This window comes from Verticillium dahliae, genomic scaffold, assembly GCF_000150675.1.
Source record: "Verticillium dahliae VdLs.17 supercont1.7 genomic scaffold, whole genome shotgun sequence".
NCBI lineage: Eukaryota > Fungi > Ascomycota > Sordariomycetes > Glomerellales > Plectosphaerellaceae > Verticillium > Verticillium dahliae.
In genome coordinates this window covers 703548-717739 of record NW_009276917.1, presented here as the reverse complement: position 1 = coordinate 717739, position 14192 = coordinate 703548, and the positions used below count along the sequence as shown (strand labels likewise).

At 58.7% G+C, this 14192-nt stretch overlaps 6 protein-coding genes across 6 annotated transcripts in view; 2 read left to right on the top strand and 4 right to left on the bottom strand.

The window, feature by feature from the left end:
• Window positions 1–838, top strand: part of VDAG_04299 (serine/threonine-protein kinase) — a gene marked incomplete at both ends in the record, with an annotated part of 1446 nt that extends 608 nt beyond the window's left edge. Inside the window, one exon of the mRNA XM_009650746.1 lies at window positions 71–838. Within this exon, the coding sequence (XP_009649041.1) occupies window positions 71–838 (768 nt within the window). The remainder of the gene's footprint in view (window positions 1–70) is intronic.
• A 557-nt stretch (window positions 839–1395) lies between these two features.
• Window positions 1396–4689, bottom strand: VDAG_04298 (alpha-mannosidase; the record flags this gene model as incomplete). The annotated part of the gene is made up of 2 exons (XM_009650745.1): window positions 1396–2748; window positions 2803–4689. The coding sequence occupies 2 exons, from the start codon at window positions 4687–4689 to the stop codon at window positions 1396–1398; spliced, it is 3240 nt and encodes a 1079-aa protein (XP_009649040.1).
• Window positions 4690–6689: 2000 nt separating this feature from the next.
• Window positions 6690–7959, bottom strand: VDAG_04297 (uncharacterized protein; the record flags this gene model as incomplete). The annotated part of the gene is made up of 1 exon (XM_009650744.1): window positions 6690–7959. Exon 1 carries the CDS (start codon window positions 7734–7736, stop codon window positions 6690–6692), a length of 1047 nt encoding a protein of 348 aa, XP_009649039.1. The 5' UTR covers window positions 7737–7959.
• Window positions 7960–8638: 679 nt separating this feature from the next.
• On the bottom strand, window positions 8639–9338 carry VDAG_04296 (uncharacterized protein). The gene has a single exon (XM_009650743.1). It carries the CDS (start codon window positions 9064–9066, stop codon window positions 8842–8844), a length of 225 nt encoding a protein of 74 aa, XP_009649038.1. The 5' UTR covers window positions 9067–9338; the 3' UTR covers window positions 8639–8841.
• Window positions 9339–9421: 83 nt separating this feature from the next.
• Window positions 9422–12478, top strand: VDAG_04295 (DNA mismatch repair protein mutS; the record flags this gene model as incomplete). Its single annotated transcript, XM_009650742.1, has 1 exon — window positions 9422–12478. One exon carries the CDS (start codon window positions 9422–9424, stop codon window positions 12476–12478), a length of 3057 nt encoding a protein of 1018 aa, XP_009649037.1.
• A 520-nt stretch (window positions 12479–12998) lies between these two features.
• VDAG_04294 (60S acidic ribosomal protein P0) lies at window positions 12999–14134 on the bottom strand (the record flags this gene model as incomplete). The annotated part of the gene is made up of 3 exons (XM_009650741.1): window positions 13999–14134; window positions 13065–13901; window positions 12999–13005 (listed from the first exon to the last, which is right to left on the bottom strand). Exons 1-3 carry the CDS (start codon window positions 14091–14093, stop codon window positions 12999–13001), a joined length of 939 nt encoding a protein of 312 aa, XP_009649036.1. The 5' UTR covers window positions 14094–14134.
• Window positions 14135–14192: the final 58 nt, after the last annotated feature.

Genomic DNA, 14192 nt, shown 5'->3' with positions numbered 1-14192 from the left:
GCGCGCCATGCACCACTACACCGGCACCGCCGCCGCCCCGGCCCCCGGCGCCCCCTCGGAACCCATGGAGATGGGCCACGGCGACGAGGACGACCAGGGCCACGGCCGGCGCCGCGGCCGCGCCGGCGTCCCCGACGACCAGGACGCCGAGGCCCAGGAGGCGCCCCTCATGGCCCCGGCCACGCACGCCTCGTCGCAGCCCGGCGGCGGCGGTGGCTCCTCCGCGCCCACGTCGTACGCCCACCGCGACATCAAGCCCGGCAACATCATGATCACCGACTCGGGCAACGCGCCCATCCTCATGGACCTCGGCTCCCTCGCCGCGAGCCCGCTGCCCATCACGTCGCCGTCCCTGGCCCTGCAGACCCAGGACACGGCCGCCGAGCACTCGACCATGCCCTACCGCGCCCCCGAGCTCTTCGACGTCCAGACCGGCGCCGTCATCGACACAAAGGTCGACATCTGGTCCATGGGCTGCACCCTCTACGCCTGCCTCGTCGGCAAGTCCCCCTTTGAGGCCCGCTCCGACGAGACGGGCGGCAGCCTGTCGCTGTGCGTCCTCAACGGCGACTGGCGCTTTCCCGACGAGGGCGTCCGCCGCACCGCCACCGGCGGCATGAAGGCCCAGGCGGCTGCTGCTGCTGCTGCTGCTGCTGCTGGCGGTGAGGCCGCCGCTGGCGCTGGCGCTGGCAGTGGCCATGTCGTCATTAGCGAGTCCATACGCGACGTCGTGAGGAGGTGTCTGACCGTCGAGCCCGCCGAGAGGCCTGACATTGACGAGCTCATCGCCATGGTGGAGAAGGTCATTGACGAGTTGCCCGGAGACGGCGAGGCGTAGAGCACGTCACGTGTTTCTCACTGTCTCTTCTTTTTCTCTGTCTCTTGTCTCTTCACATTGCCGTCTGTAGCCTTTTTGTCCGTAGTGTTGGGGATGGATGACCTCCCCTGTCTGGCACACACTCCGGAAACCCCCCACTGTAACACCATCGTGTCATCGCTGGCCCTTGCCATCTAGGTACGGGCTGATGAACGCGCACTCCGACCGAGCAGCGTAGAACTACCCTGGTTGCCGACGATGAAGAAGAAACCCCCATGTTCGTCGTCACGTCACGAGATATGAAGCACTTTTGCGAAAATCTAAAAAAAAAGGAATCTCTTCAGGTTCATGCTTCGTTCCGTTTCCCCTCATAATCATACAGTAGGCTTTGCTTTCGCATCGTGATAGTCCTCCAAATCAACGGGCAACTCAGGCAGAGTACGAGGGAACCAAGGTAGCTAGGCAATGTTTTCGAGACCGTGGTTCATAGGTGTCCATCCCGGCATACCCACTGACCCCAAGATAACTCACACACCTCCAGCCGTGTCAGGCTCATCGCAGCCACACATGTCATCCTCCTAGAGCTCGAGACGGAACGATGCCACCTCAAACGACCGCAGCTCAATGTCAATCTCCGAATTGTTGCGCACCTCGACCTCCTCCAAGTCGTCTTCCAGCAGGTTGCACTTGAAGGCGCGCTTGATGTCCCAGGTCGACTTGATGGTGCCGCGGCCGCGTCCGCCCATCGAGTCGTAGACGCGCAGCACGACGCTCCTGCCCTTGCGCTTCTGCAGGTGGCCGCCGACATCCTGGTCACCGTGGGCCAGGTCCTCATCGTCCTCGCCACGCTTGACCGTGTCGAGCACGAGGCTTGCGTCGCCCGACAGCTTGATGGGGCTCGATGTCATCGCAGCCGTGACGGCGGGGGCGGACACCACAGCCAGTCTGTTGTTGAAGGCGTGGGCGGCCCGGATGGTCGTGGGCCCAAGCTCGCCCTCGTGCGGCAGCAGCGCCCAGCGGATGGTGTGCTTGCCCATATCGGCATGCTCATCGGGGGCCTTGGCCGAGCGAAGGAGGGACAGGCGCATGGTGCTACCGCAGGTGGCGAAGCCGTATTTGCTGTCGTTGATGACAGAAACGCCATAGCCGTATTCCGAGAGATCGGCAAAACGGTGGCAGCAGACTTCAAATTTGGCCATGTCCCAGCTCGTGTTGTAGTGCGTCGGGCGCTTCACGATACCGTACGCTGTTTCGTAGGATGCCTCCGTGTTGCGAACGTTCACAGGGAACTCGACCTTGAGGAACTTCATAGTCTCATGCCAGTCGACCTCGGCCTGGAACTCAATCGCCGACGGCACACCCTTGAGTGCGGCAGAAAGGAAGATGGTCGACTTGAGGGAGCTGTTCTCGCTGATTTTCGTCGTCGTCGTGAGACCGACGCGATGGGCCTTTTGTTCTGTGATGCTCGTCTCGCCGCAGGGCAGCTCCTGGCGCGTGTCGAGGTGGAAAACCTCGACATCCCAAGCCTGCCAGTACAGGGGCTTGTCATCAAAAATGACATACTGGTTGGCCTTGCCGCCCTTCTCAACAACCTCGCGATTGGCGACACGGTCGTAGATGGAGACGATACAGCCATGCTCGACGCGAATGCGGAGGTGGTCATTTTGTAGAACAAAAACATCCTTGTCAACCTGCTCAATCGTGACTGCCGGTTCGTCGCCGCTCTTGAAGGCGCGAAGTGCGAGCATCTGGCCATCGCCACAGGCGACGCCAACCTCTGTGTCTGATATCTCAACAAGCTCCTTGCGGTGCCAGGGCAGCGTGTTGATGGCGACCGACTGTGCGAGGGGCGCCTTGGCATCGGAAACGCCCAGGACCTTGTGCACATCCTTGAGCAACTGCTCGTTGAGTTCAAAGACACGCGCGTACATCTGAGGCTTGCTGTTAGAAAAAGTAACAACGCATGAGAGGCAGAAAAAACATACCTTGTCGGAGTCATCGTAGCACATCTCAATTGAGCTGCCGGGAAGACAGTCATGGAACTGACAGAGGAGAATGGCCTCCCACATCTCATCAATGGCAGCCTTGGGGTACTTGTATGAGCTGTCCTTGAGGGATGCAATCGTGGCGAGCCACTCAATATTGCGCATGATGACTTCAGACTTGCGGTTCTTCGCCTTGTTGTTGGCCTGTGTGGTATAGGTACCGCGGTGGAGTTCAAAGTACAGTTCTCCGTACCATGTGACGAACGAGGTGGCCTTCTTCTGCAGCCTGTCGAAGAAGTCCTCGACGCTGTTGCCCATGTGCACCCTAGGCAGCATGCCAACCTGGTCAGCCATGCCGCGGCAGCGACGAAGCTTCTCGAGCTGGGTCCAGGTCGGACCACCACCGCCATCTCCCTTGCCAAAGACGAGCAGCGAGGTGTGGTCCTGGTCCATGGACTTGTGCTGCGAGACACTGCGCTTCACGTCGCCCAAGTGAGCCTCGGCGGTGTATGTCTCGGCCGGAGGCATGTGGCAGATGACCTGGCTCCCGTCCAGGGCGACCCAGTTGAAGGTTGTGTGCGGGAACTTGTTGATGTTGTTCCAGCTCAGCTTCTGGGTGAGGAAGCGCTCCATGCCGGCGAGGCGGCAGAGCTGGGGAAGCTGTGCTGAGTAGCCAAAGGTGTCGGGGAGCCAGAACGTCTGGCAGCGCTCACCAAAGTTGTTCTCGAAGAAGCGTTGGCCGTAGAGGAACTGGCGAACGAGAGATTCTCCGCTGGGCATGTTGGTGTCGTGCTCGACCCAGCTGCCGCCGATGGGCTGGAACTGGCCGGACTTGACCTTGCTCTTGACACGGTCCCAGGCGTAGGGGTAGAGAGTCTTGAGCCACTTGTACTGCTGAGCCTGGGAGCAGGCAAAGTTCAGCTCGGGATACTGGTCCATGAGCGTGCACTGGTTGGACCAGGAGCGGGCGACCTTGCGCTTGGTCTCGTCCCAGGGCCAGAGCCAGCAGCTGTCAATGTGGCAGTGGCCGATGCCGTAGACCTGAATGTCCTTGTCGGAGCTGTAGACCTCGTGCGAGTCGACCTTGTCGCCGAGGTACTGGCGCGCAATCTCACGGCACTTTTTGAGCGTGTCCCTGTTCTTCGGGCCCTTGTCAAAGGTGTCTATGATGGCATTGGCAACGTTGAGTGCCCTGTGCTGTTCCCAGCTCTCTTCGGGAAACTCGCGGGCTGCATCGCCAATGATCCAGATGTCAATGTGCAGCATACGAGCGTCGAGGTTGACAGCGACAATCTCGGCTTTTTTCAGGACAAACTGCTTGTCGGGGTTGGGGGGCTGAATTGTGTCGCCGCGGGGGTTGCCAAACATGCCATTGCAAGCCATCTCGACGTAGATTATGTGTTCCTTGCCGTCGCGGAACGAATCGGGAATGATCCACTCGATACGCTCACCATCACCCGTCAGGCCTTGCTGGATGTTGCCGTCCTTGTCGTAAACGGCGCCCTCGTTGGACCCATCCCAGTGCAGCTCAAGCCGCTCCTTGTCAAGCATGTCCTCGGGCACGGTGAGCTGGACCTTGAACCAGTGTGTCGACCACGAAGGCCCAAAAGACTCGCCGACTTTGGTCTTGGTGAACTTGTTCTTGACAGCCTCCCGCCAAGGGGTGCGCTCGAGGTCGGGGGCGGCCCATGTCGAGAGCTTGACGCTGGGCTCACCAGAGGCGACGGCCTCGTTCATGAGTGACAAGAGGTTCTGCTTTTCATACTGACCGGTGGAGTAGAAGACCTTAATTCTGTCCTTGTAGATCTTGGATATGTGCTGGCCGACGGGGCGCTGGGCGAGGGTGGGGTAAGAGCTCTTGCTCTTGACCTGACGTCCGCCACCCATAGTGATGTGATCAGATTCGGGGGGTGCGGAGCGATTGTTGATGTTTCGATGACGATGAAGAGCACCGACGGATAGGCTGCCGATGGTTGGCAACGAGGCGGCAGAGGTGGTCTTGTTATCGTTGGACTGTGTTGTGCTTTGCGGGGTCAGACCTCTGGTCTCGTCGGGGACTTTGGCGCTGAAAACAGAAGAGAAGCGTCAGTTCAGAACTACTGGGAATTAGTCTGGCAGGAAGTGATCGGAGATGGATTGAGAGTGATGGATTGCGGAGATAGGTTCAGGGTCGAGTTCAAGTGAGTCGACGAAGCCAAAGCCACCCCCGATCAGACTCGAAGCTCTAAACGGCAACGGCCCACTCCACCGCTTCAGAGCTCCTGAGCTCCTGAGCTCCTGAGGGGCCTCGTCCACGCCCCTGCGTCACCTGTGCTGATCAGAGCAGTACCACTACCCCTCACCTCGTCGCCAGAGCGCTACACGGCAGGGTACCGGTACGGCTCTTGGGCGGATAAGGGAGGATTGCAGAGGGGCGGTGGGGCCAGTAGGGGGGGCTCAGAGTGCGGGGGAGAGAGAGAGACGTGGTTGGTGTGGAGACGCTCGCATCCTCGGAGGCAAGCGGCAGCTTCGTGATGCTCCGCCGAGTGTGTTGGCATGGCAGATGGGCAAAGACGAACAACATACCTCATGATGAACTGCTTTTGAAGATATCTCCAAGAATGCGCCGGAATGCGCCAGAATGCGCCAGCATGCGCCTACCTTGTTTGGCGTTGAATGGAAACCTGACAAGTATCCCAGCCTTGTCGCCGGCCTTGGGAGAAGCGTTGACCGGGCGGGGATCCAAATGTAGTGGGTTGGGCGGGCGATGATCAGCCCAGTAGAGCTGGCTCTTGTTCAAGAAGGTTTAGGCTCCACTGCTGGATCACTGAAAGGGGGTGTTTTTGACTTTGAAGAAGCACAGGATGTAAGGAAATGATGCTCTTGGCCAATAGAGACGCCCACTAGATGGGGAATGATTCCAAAGAACAGTGGTACGATGGTAACGGGTTGAATCGGCGAGGAGAGGAAATCAAAGAGGGCTCTTTGGGGGTATTTCAAAGGTTGAGAGATGCTTATAAGGGAGAAAGAAATGTTGAGCCGTCCGCACCGAACAGCAGCTGAAGAAGACATGTCAAGGATACCGCACCAAGGCAGGAGAAAGCCACAGGCACACTTGAGCCTGCCAGTCGGCTCAAGCTCCAGTGCAGCTGCTTCACAAGTCCTTGTACATGGGACGCATCTTCTGTGCTGAGCTTGACGGTCGACGGAATGTACAGGGGGGCTCGATCGTTTGGTACTATCGAGGTAAATCGTAAAGTTCACTGATTGCCTGCTCAGCCGACTCTTCACCTGAGGCAATTCAGACAAGAAAAGCGAAGTTTGGCGTGGTCAGAGACAGACAAAAAGTGCGTATTCGACAAGACACGAACATATGGAAGTTAGAGCAAGCGACTGGTTGATGGGATGGTGCCATTTTGCATGCAGGGGCAGCTCAGTGTGGTGTGGAAGGCAGACGCCACGTCCGGCCGCTCCCGACATGTAGTCTGCCGCATGCGAATTGCTCTCTTTTTTCACCGACGTGTGCTACTGCTCTGGCTCACTGACGCCTCTCACTTGGCCATGCCATACATTGGTGCCTCGGTGTTGAGCTGCACCTTCCCAGCATTGACAGGGCATGGATCGTCACGAAGCTCTGGTTTCCCAGGGCAGACCAAGATGGTAGACTGGAAAGAGTAGTTCATTCACGAGTACCTAGCCTGCCACAGAAGAGGCCGAGAAATGACGAGGACCACAAGTCAAGTTGGGCAACAAAGGAGCAAACAGGAAAAGGGGTATGTTCATTAACTTCCATTAACACCGTAATCAGTCATGACCAGTCAACCTCAAACCCAAACCCATGCGCCGTTGATGCTCCGTTGCCCTTTCTCCCCCACGTATAAGGACATCATCCTGTGTGTACCGGTATATCAAGAAGATGAGCTGCTCCTCCCGTTGGTGCCGCTGCCACCTCCCGTCGCCGCTGTCGTGTCATGCTGCACATCTTGCGATCCCGACCCCTGGCCCGAGCCATCGACCACATCATCGTTCTCGGGCAGCTCCTCGTCTTCGTATTCATCGTCATCGTAGTCCAACTCCTCGTCGTCGTCCTCGATTTCTTCGAACGAGGGCGCACGACGACGCACTCTGTCGTCGGCGTCACCGTCGCTGTCGCTGTCGCTGTCACTCATGTCAAACGACATGAGGCCGAGCATGGGCACATCGACCTTTCGATACTGGCTCCTGATCAGCCGGTCCGCCGTCTCGAAGAGCTTCGCATCTTGGTCGGAGACCAATTCGCGGTCTATGGAGAAGGAAGCCTCCTCCTGATCGGCCAGATCGTCCCGCGACTGTTCCTGGGGTGCCACGACGTTTTCCGGCACCTGCGTCACCCAGCGCCGAACACGCTCGCCCTTTGTAACGCGAGACCGTGATTCGCGGGCGCGCAGACCGGCTCGGAAGGAGCGCTTCTGACGGCGGCGGCGTCGCTGAATGCGGTCTCGGACGTACCACGCGACGACCAGCATCGCGGCCTGCATGGTGTCCTGACACTTTTGGCGGTGCATATTGGCCCACGCTTGACACCGCTGCTGCTGTGCGTTCGAGATGGCCTGGCACCTCTGCTGGTAGTATGCTGCGATGCGCGAGACCATGTCGATGTAGCGAGGATCCATGGGCTGGCCAGAGACGGGGTTCAGCAGGGTCGCGGTGGCGGCGCCGGCATTGGGCTTTGTGCTGCCGTGCTGGGATGCCATTGTCGAAGGCGGCGTCTCCGTCCTCGCTGGTGTGGGGATGGAAGATGATCTAGGGGCAGTCGTCTTGACATCGTTGAGGAGTGCCTGGATCTCTGGCGGTGCCTTCCGTTTGAGATGCGCGTTCGAGGATGCGATGTGTGGTTGTTGAAAAGAAGTCTGCTCAGGGGGTGGTGTGACGGGAATCAGGGGGTTGCTCTGTAAGGGTCTACGAGCCGCCATCATGTTGTGTGGAATTCAGTGGGTGACCTTCTTGGACTGACAGCTCGATGTTCAGAAATGCCAAGAATAGCGGTATGATATCTTCCCGTTCGCACGATTTCTGTGGCTTTGGGCAATATGTTCTGTTGCGTTGCTTTTTGCTGTTCTACTGCAGTGATGCAGGCTGCAGTACTGTAGTCGTGTGGTGTGTCGCCGTGTTGCGTTGCAGTACATTGGCCTGCGGGGCGGAGGGGAAGCAGCAGCAGCTGGAGACGAAGATGTCGCGAGCTATGTCTTTTGTAAACGGGAAAAGGGGAGAGAGACGGCGGGCCCAGGAGCAGCGGCCAACAGACACAGCACGTAGCCAACGGACGATTTGAAATGGAAAGGGTGACATGGTGGTGACAGGTGGGTAAGCATCCCGTACGTTTCCCTTGGGGCTCTGGGGCCAAGGGTCGATGAGGGTCTGGCGATTCGGGTGCGGAGCGACGACGGAATCGTTGCAGAATGGGCTGACGCGAGCGCAGAATCGGCCGATGCCGAGGGCCACTGCGTGCCACTCTTCGCTCACTCTGACCTCTTCAAGCCTTCAGAGCCCGCCCTTTTCGCCCAAGGCGTCCGCATTCTCTGCTGATACTAGTTGCCACCGTGCTGCCCCCTGCTGCCTGCGATCTGGCCAGCTGGCAGTCGAGTCCGTTGTTGTCGGCGGTCCGTCGTCAAAGTGGTCACACTCGAGGGGAGATCCTGGGTTTGTGGGCAGCTGCACTAACGGATGGAACGACGGCAATGGTCTCGCATGGGATGGTATTGACGGCACGGACGAGCCTTGTACGACGCGCATTGTGGTTTGAAGATGCAGGTGATGTCGGTACATAGGTAGCTGGTGCATGAACAGGCGAACGTTGTTTGTTGGGTCGGTCCGTGATGCAGGATTCTTTCTCGGGATTCTTTCTGTGGTGTAGAGGAGATGGAGAGAGAGAGAGAGCAAGCCAACACCCGGCTGGCAGCATTCGGTGGTCTGTCTGCTCCATATCGCCAACCGCGCACCATTCTCGAGTTTCTGGATTCAAATCAGCTCGTTTGACAAGTCTTGGCTCGCAGATCGATCGTGAACAGATCATGATGATCTTCAGCTGACAGCTGATGGCGAAGCAACGTCGTACACGGAAACAGGACGAGAACTTGTCGGGCCATCAGCTTGCCTGCCGGGGCGTCTCCTCGCACTGACAAGCTTTGCATCTTCCGCCTGCATCATCTGGTTTTCGAAACGATCTTCAGCTGCCCTTGGGAACAACGGTCTTTCGTCATGGGCGTATGACTGCTCGTCCCAATCTCGTGGTCCTGAGTCGATCATGAGGAAAGATGCAGGGGCCTCGGAACCTACAGGGCCGTTCTGGGCTCCGTTGCTGGGTGCCTCATGAGGTCGTCCCCGCACTGTTATTTTGCACCGTATAGCCTGCAGTAAAGAGCACCCAGAAGATACTGGAGTGCACGAAACCCGGGGGACCAGTGTCCATAAATACAGTGTTCTCGCTTGGAGCACTGTCCATTACTCATCTGGCTCACGATCTCATCATGCAACAGGCCCTTGCTCGTCTCATCAAAAGTGTCTCTATCAATAGCAGATTGCATCAACTTCCATTTCCACCACACCCCCCCATCGACCATATCCTTGACCTTCCAATTCATGCCATTCATGGTGTCTCTTCATGTTGGCTCGACCTCTCACCACCCTCACCCAGTGTGATGCATTGGTGCCCCTTTTTACCCCGAGACTGCTCTCCGCATCGCTTCGCCATGGCCGCTGTGCACCGGCATGTACCATGGGCCGGCGCGTGTCTGCTTGGCACCTTCGGATGACGACACGAGGAAAGAAGACCAAGACGACTGTGAGACTCGAAGACCTTCCGCAAGGCGTCATCTCGTTCGAGCCCCCACCATCAGTTACCACTAATGGGCCACCACAACAGCAGGCTGCTGCTGAAGCAGCCCCTGACAGTGATGATGGCCCGGCCTATCCCACCGTTCTGCTACAAGCGCGGCGCAATATGCAAAAGTTTGACAACTGCGTCCTGCTGACGCGGGTTGGCGGCTTCTACGAGCTCTACTTCGAGCACGCTGACGAGTACGGTCCCCTGCTCAACCTCAAGGTGGCCCAGAAGAAGACGACGGCTGGCCCCGTGTCCATGGCCGGCTTCCCCTTCTTCCAGCTGGAGCGCTTCCTCAAGATTCTCGTCCAGGACTTGAATCGCTACGTCGCCGTGGCCGAAGAGTTTCCGAATACTGCAGCGGATAAGATCAAGTCTGGTGGCCTGATGCATGACCGGCGCGTGGCCCGCATCATTACACCCGGCACGTTGATCGACGAGAACTTCATGGACCCATATGTCAACAACTATGTGCTCGCCATACATGCGCCTTCGTCTTATGGAACTTCAACCGTTGAAACGAGCAGCGTTGCCGTTGGACGTGATGCCCTTGATGCTAGCCCGCCGTCGACTTGTCTGGGACTCGCATGGCTGGATCTGTCCACCGGGCAGTTCTTCACCGAAGCGGCCAATGTGTCGGCTCTTCCATCTATTCTTTCACGCATATCACCAAAAGAAGTGGTCCTCGACCAAGCACTCCAATCATCCAAAGACCATCATGTTGTCTCCATCCTCGCCGAGGATCGGCATCTGGTCACCTATCATCCGCCAGGGGAGGCAACAGGCCTCGCTGACTGGGCGCCCATGCTGGAGTCGGAGGTGCCAGAAGACAAGAGAGCTGCCTTCACGAGCGAGGAAGTCGCAGCGGGCAGCCTGCTGCTTTATTATGTCGGCGAGCGCCTTCAGGGACTGAGCCTGAAGTTGCAGCCACCGGTGCGACATGGGACGATGAGTGTCATGAGCATTGACAAGAACACAATGCGTGCCCTCGAGATCAAACAGACCATCCGGGATGGCTATTTCCGTGGTAGCCTCCTCCATGCCATCAGGCGCACCGTCACGAAAAGTGGTGCTCGACTACTGAATGAGTGGCTGAGTGCGCCGTCCACCTCATTAGAAGTCATCGAGGCGAGACTGGATCTCGTCACATGTTTCATAGAGAAAGCGGACCTTCGTGATACCGTCATCCTCCTGCTTCGCCGCAGTCATGACTCTCAACGTTTGGTCCAGAAATTTGCCCTCGGGCGAGGTGACCCAGATGACCTGCTCGCCCTGGCAAGCACTGTGCAAGCATGCAGCGATATCGCGACGAGGCTCAGCAAGGCAGCAAAGACGGGCGCTACTGCCAGCTGTCTGGCCGCCATCGTCGCCCGCCTAGACCTCAAGAAACCCACGGAGCTTGCGCGACGCATTAAGGAGGCTATCGATGAAGAAGGCATCGTTCACCAGCATGAGATTGAGGATGGCGAAGCTGGTCATATGATGGCCCTTGCTCAGGAGATTGTCAATGCTGAAGGTTCCCAAGACGATGCAGCGGCCGTCATACCCAAGACTACGGTCAAAAAGCCTGGCAAAGCACGCCCGACATCGGTTCGCGAGTACTATGCCGACGATAACGAAGCCTGGGTCATGAAACCGTCGGCAAGCCCCCGGCTCGAGCGTCTCCATGCCGAGCTCACCGGTCTTCACGCAGCCAAGGACACTCTCATGGGGAGCCTCCGCGAGCAGCACGCTGCTCCAAGCCTTACACTCCGCTGGACGCCTGGACTCGGTCACATCTGCCACGTCAAAGGGAAAGATGCCCGAGCCCTTGCCGAAGACTCGACGGCCAGGCCCATCAGCGCCAGCCGCTCGACGCGGTCATTCCACCTCCCCGAGTGGACAACGCTGGGCCAGCGCCTCGACTCTGCGAGACTTGCCATCCGTTCCGAGGAGCAGCATGTTTTCCAAGCCCTTCGCGAGCGTGTCATCCTCAATCTCGTCAAGCTCCGCCGCAACGCCGCGGTCCTCGACGAGCTGGACATTGCCACATCCCTCGCCCTGCTCGCACGCGACCAAGGCCTCACGCGGCCCCGCCTCAATCACTCCACGACGACGACGATCCTCGGCGGCCGCCACCCCACCGTCGAGGGCGGCCTCACCGAGCGCGGCCGCTCCTTCGTCCGCAACGATTGCCTCCTCGGCCCCGCGCCCGCCCACGCCCCGCTCTGGCTCATCACGGGGCCCAACATGGCCGGCAAGAGCACCTTTCTCCGCCAGAACGCCCTCATCACCGTCCTCGCCCAGACCGGCTGCTACGTGCCCGCCGCGCACGCCGAGCTCGGCCTCGTCGACGCCCTCTTCAGCCGCGTCGGCTCCGCCGACAACCTCTACCGCGACCAGAGCACATTCATGGTCGAGATGCTCGAGACGGCGCACATCCTGCGCGCCGCGACGCCGAGGTCCCTCGTCGTCATGGACGAGATTGGCCGCGGCACGACGCCCGAGGATGGAGCCGCCGTCGCCTTTGCGAGCCTGCATCACCTCGCCACGGTGAACCAGTGCCGCGCGCTGTTCGCGACGCACTTTCACGCCGTGGCGGACCTTGCGGCGGCGCGGGGCCTCTGCGGCAGTGGAGAGGGGGCTGGGCGCGACGCAGGTCGTGTGGAGACGTACTGCACCGATGTCGAGGAGGATGAGTCGGGGGGGTTCGTCTACGTGCACAAGCTACGGAAGGGGGTGAACCGGCAGAGCCATGCGCTCAAGGTTGCGCGGCTTGCTGGGCTGCCCGAGTCGGCGATCCAAGTCGCGGGTGACGTCTTGGGTGAGGTATCGGGTGACAGAACTACGAAGTTGTAACAACAGATTGCCGCATTACAGGACACGACGGAGCAGGGCGTTGGCACCAAAAGCATAAAGACAGGAGGTCATTCAGTGGATATTCTAGCCTGCATCTTGAATGCTTGTTAGCCTCGTTGATACCGATTAAAAACCAGAGTAATAAAAGGCAGAAAGAGGCCATCCCTCATACAATGTTGTTGTTGTTGGGATAAGAGTCATCAAGTAGATCAGGGTTAAAAAGCTCTGTATCTGTGTATAATCTTCGGGAGGCGGCGCTGTTGAAGCGGTGGTGTTGCGAGAGAATGAAGAAAGAGAGCAAACTAACCTTTTGAAAAACAGACAAACGTACCGCGTTGGCAAACGCACATACATAGTCACCAAAATCTTCGTGGAGCTTCGCGTTTCTCACATCATCAAATGCGGTAGGCTTAATTGAGCGCGCAGCCTCTCTATGAAGTCGTGTCCGAGGTCCACATAACGTCGTAAGCCTGACCGTCGCCCGGGTATAGCCGCACCAACATCAATCATGTCGTCACATTTAGTCGCTGCAAAGCACGTTAGCATGGTCACGTCGTCGTGCGCGTTGGGGCCGGGGGTTGCATACAAGAGACCACCGAAGCCACCATCCTCGTCGGACTCCTCCTCCTCCTTCTCCTCAGCCTTCTCCTCGGCCTTGGTCTCGACGGCGCCGGAGCTGGCAGCGGGGGCAGCGGCGGCGTACGCGTCGGGGTTGGCGATGCGGTCCTTGAGGGACTCGATCTCGGGCCAAGAAATCTCGGTCTCGATGGCGACGGCGAGGACCTTCTTGTACGAGTTGACAAGAGAGTGGATGACCGAGGGCAGGGTGGGGAAGTTGATGGCCAGGGAGATGGCGGCAATGGCGGTGATGGCACCGGCGAAGGTCTTGAGGAGCTGCTCCTCACCAATGTCGAGGACGTCGGCGGGGAAGGTCTGTCCCTGGTCGTAGACCTGGGCAATGCCGAGACCGTAGGTGAAGGGCGAGATGTTGAGCAGGTTGAGAAGCGAGGCCTCGGAGGCACCAACCTTGCTGTTGGCCTCGACGAGCTTCAGGTCCGAGGTGATTTCGATGGTACCACGGGCAATCTTGGTGGGGACACCAAGAGCCTGGAAGAAAGAGGTCTTGCCGGGCTCCATACCGGTGTTGCCGGCGGGAATCCAGACGTCGGAGGGGGCGACTGCACCGGCACGAGCAGGGGCAGCGACCTTGTTGGCGAGGACCTTGTCACGAATCTCCTTGAGGTCACCGTTGGTGAAGACGAAACCAACGTTGCCCTTGACGTGGGGCAGAAGGCGCTCGTACTCGGGGGAGTCGGCAATGAAGGTCTTCAGGGCGCGACGGACCATGGTGTTCTTGCCCATGAGGACAACGGCATCGCCACGGAGCGAGTGACGCACCTGGTGCATCTGCTGGGAGGAGACACTGGGGAGCGGTTAGCTACGCGTTTCGATGGAAGCAATCGAGGCAGCATCGCAAGCAAGAGCGAAGGGGGAAAAAAGAAGACTCGACTGGAACGTACTTGTCGACGGTGACGATAAAGATGGAGTTGTACTCCTCGAGCAAGCCCTTCAGCTTGTCGAAGTAGCCGGCCTTGTTAGCAGATTTGCCCCCCATATCTTCTTTTGTTTTGAAGGCAGGATGTTTCAGGGCAAATGGTATGTGATGTGAGTTGGGGGGGTATCCGGCGATGATGGATAGTACGGAGTTGACGAA

Bases quoted from the DNA above. Each gene is read 5' to 3' on its own strand.
- VDAG_04296 (XM_009650743.1), bottom strand. From the start codon at position 9,066: ATGATCGACTCAGGACCACGAGATTGGGACGAGCAGTCATACGCCCAT.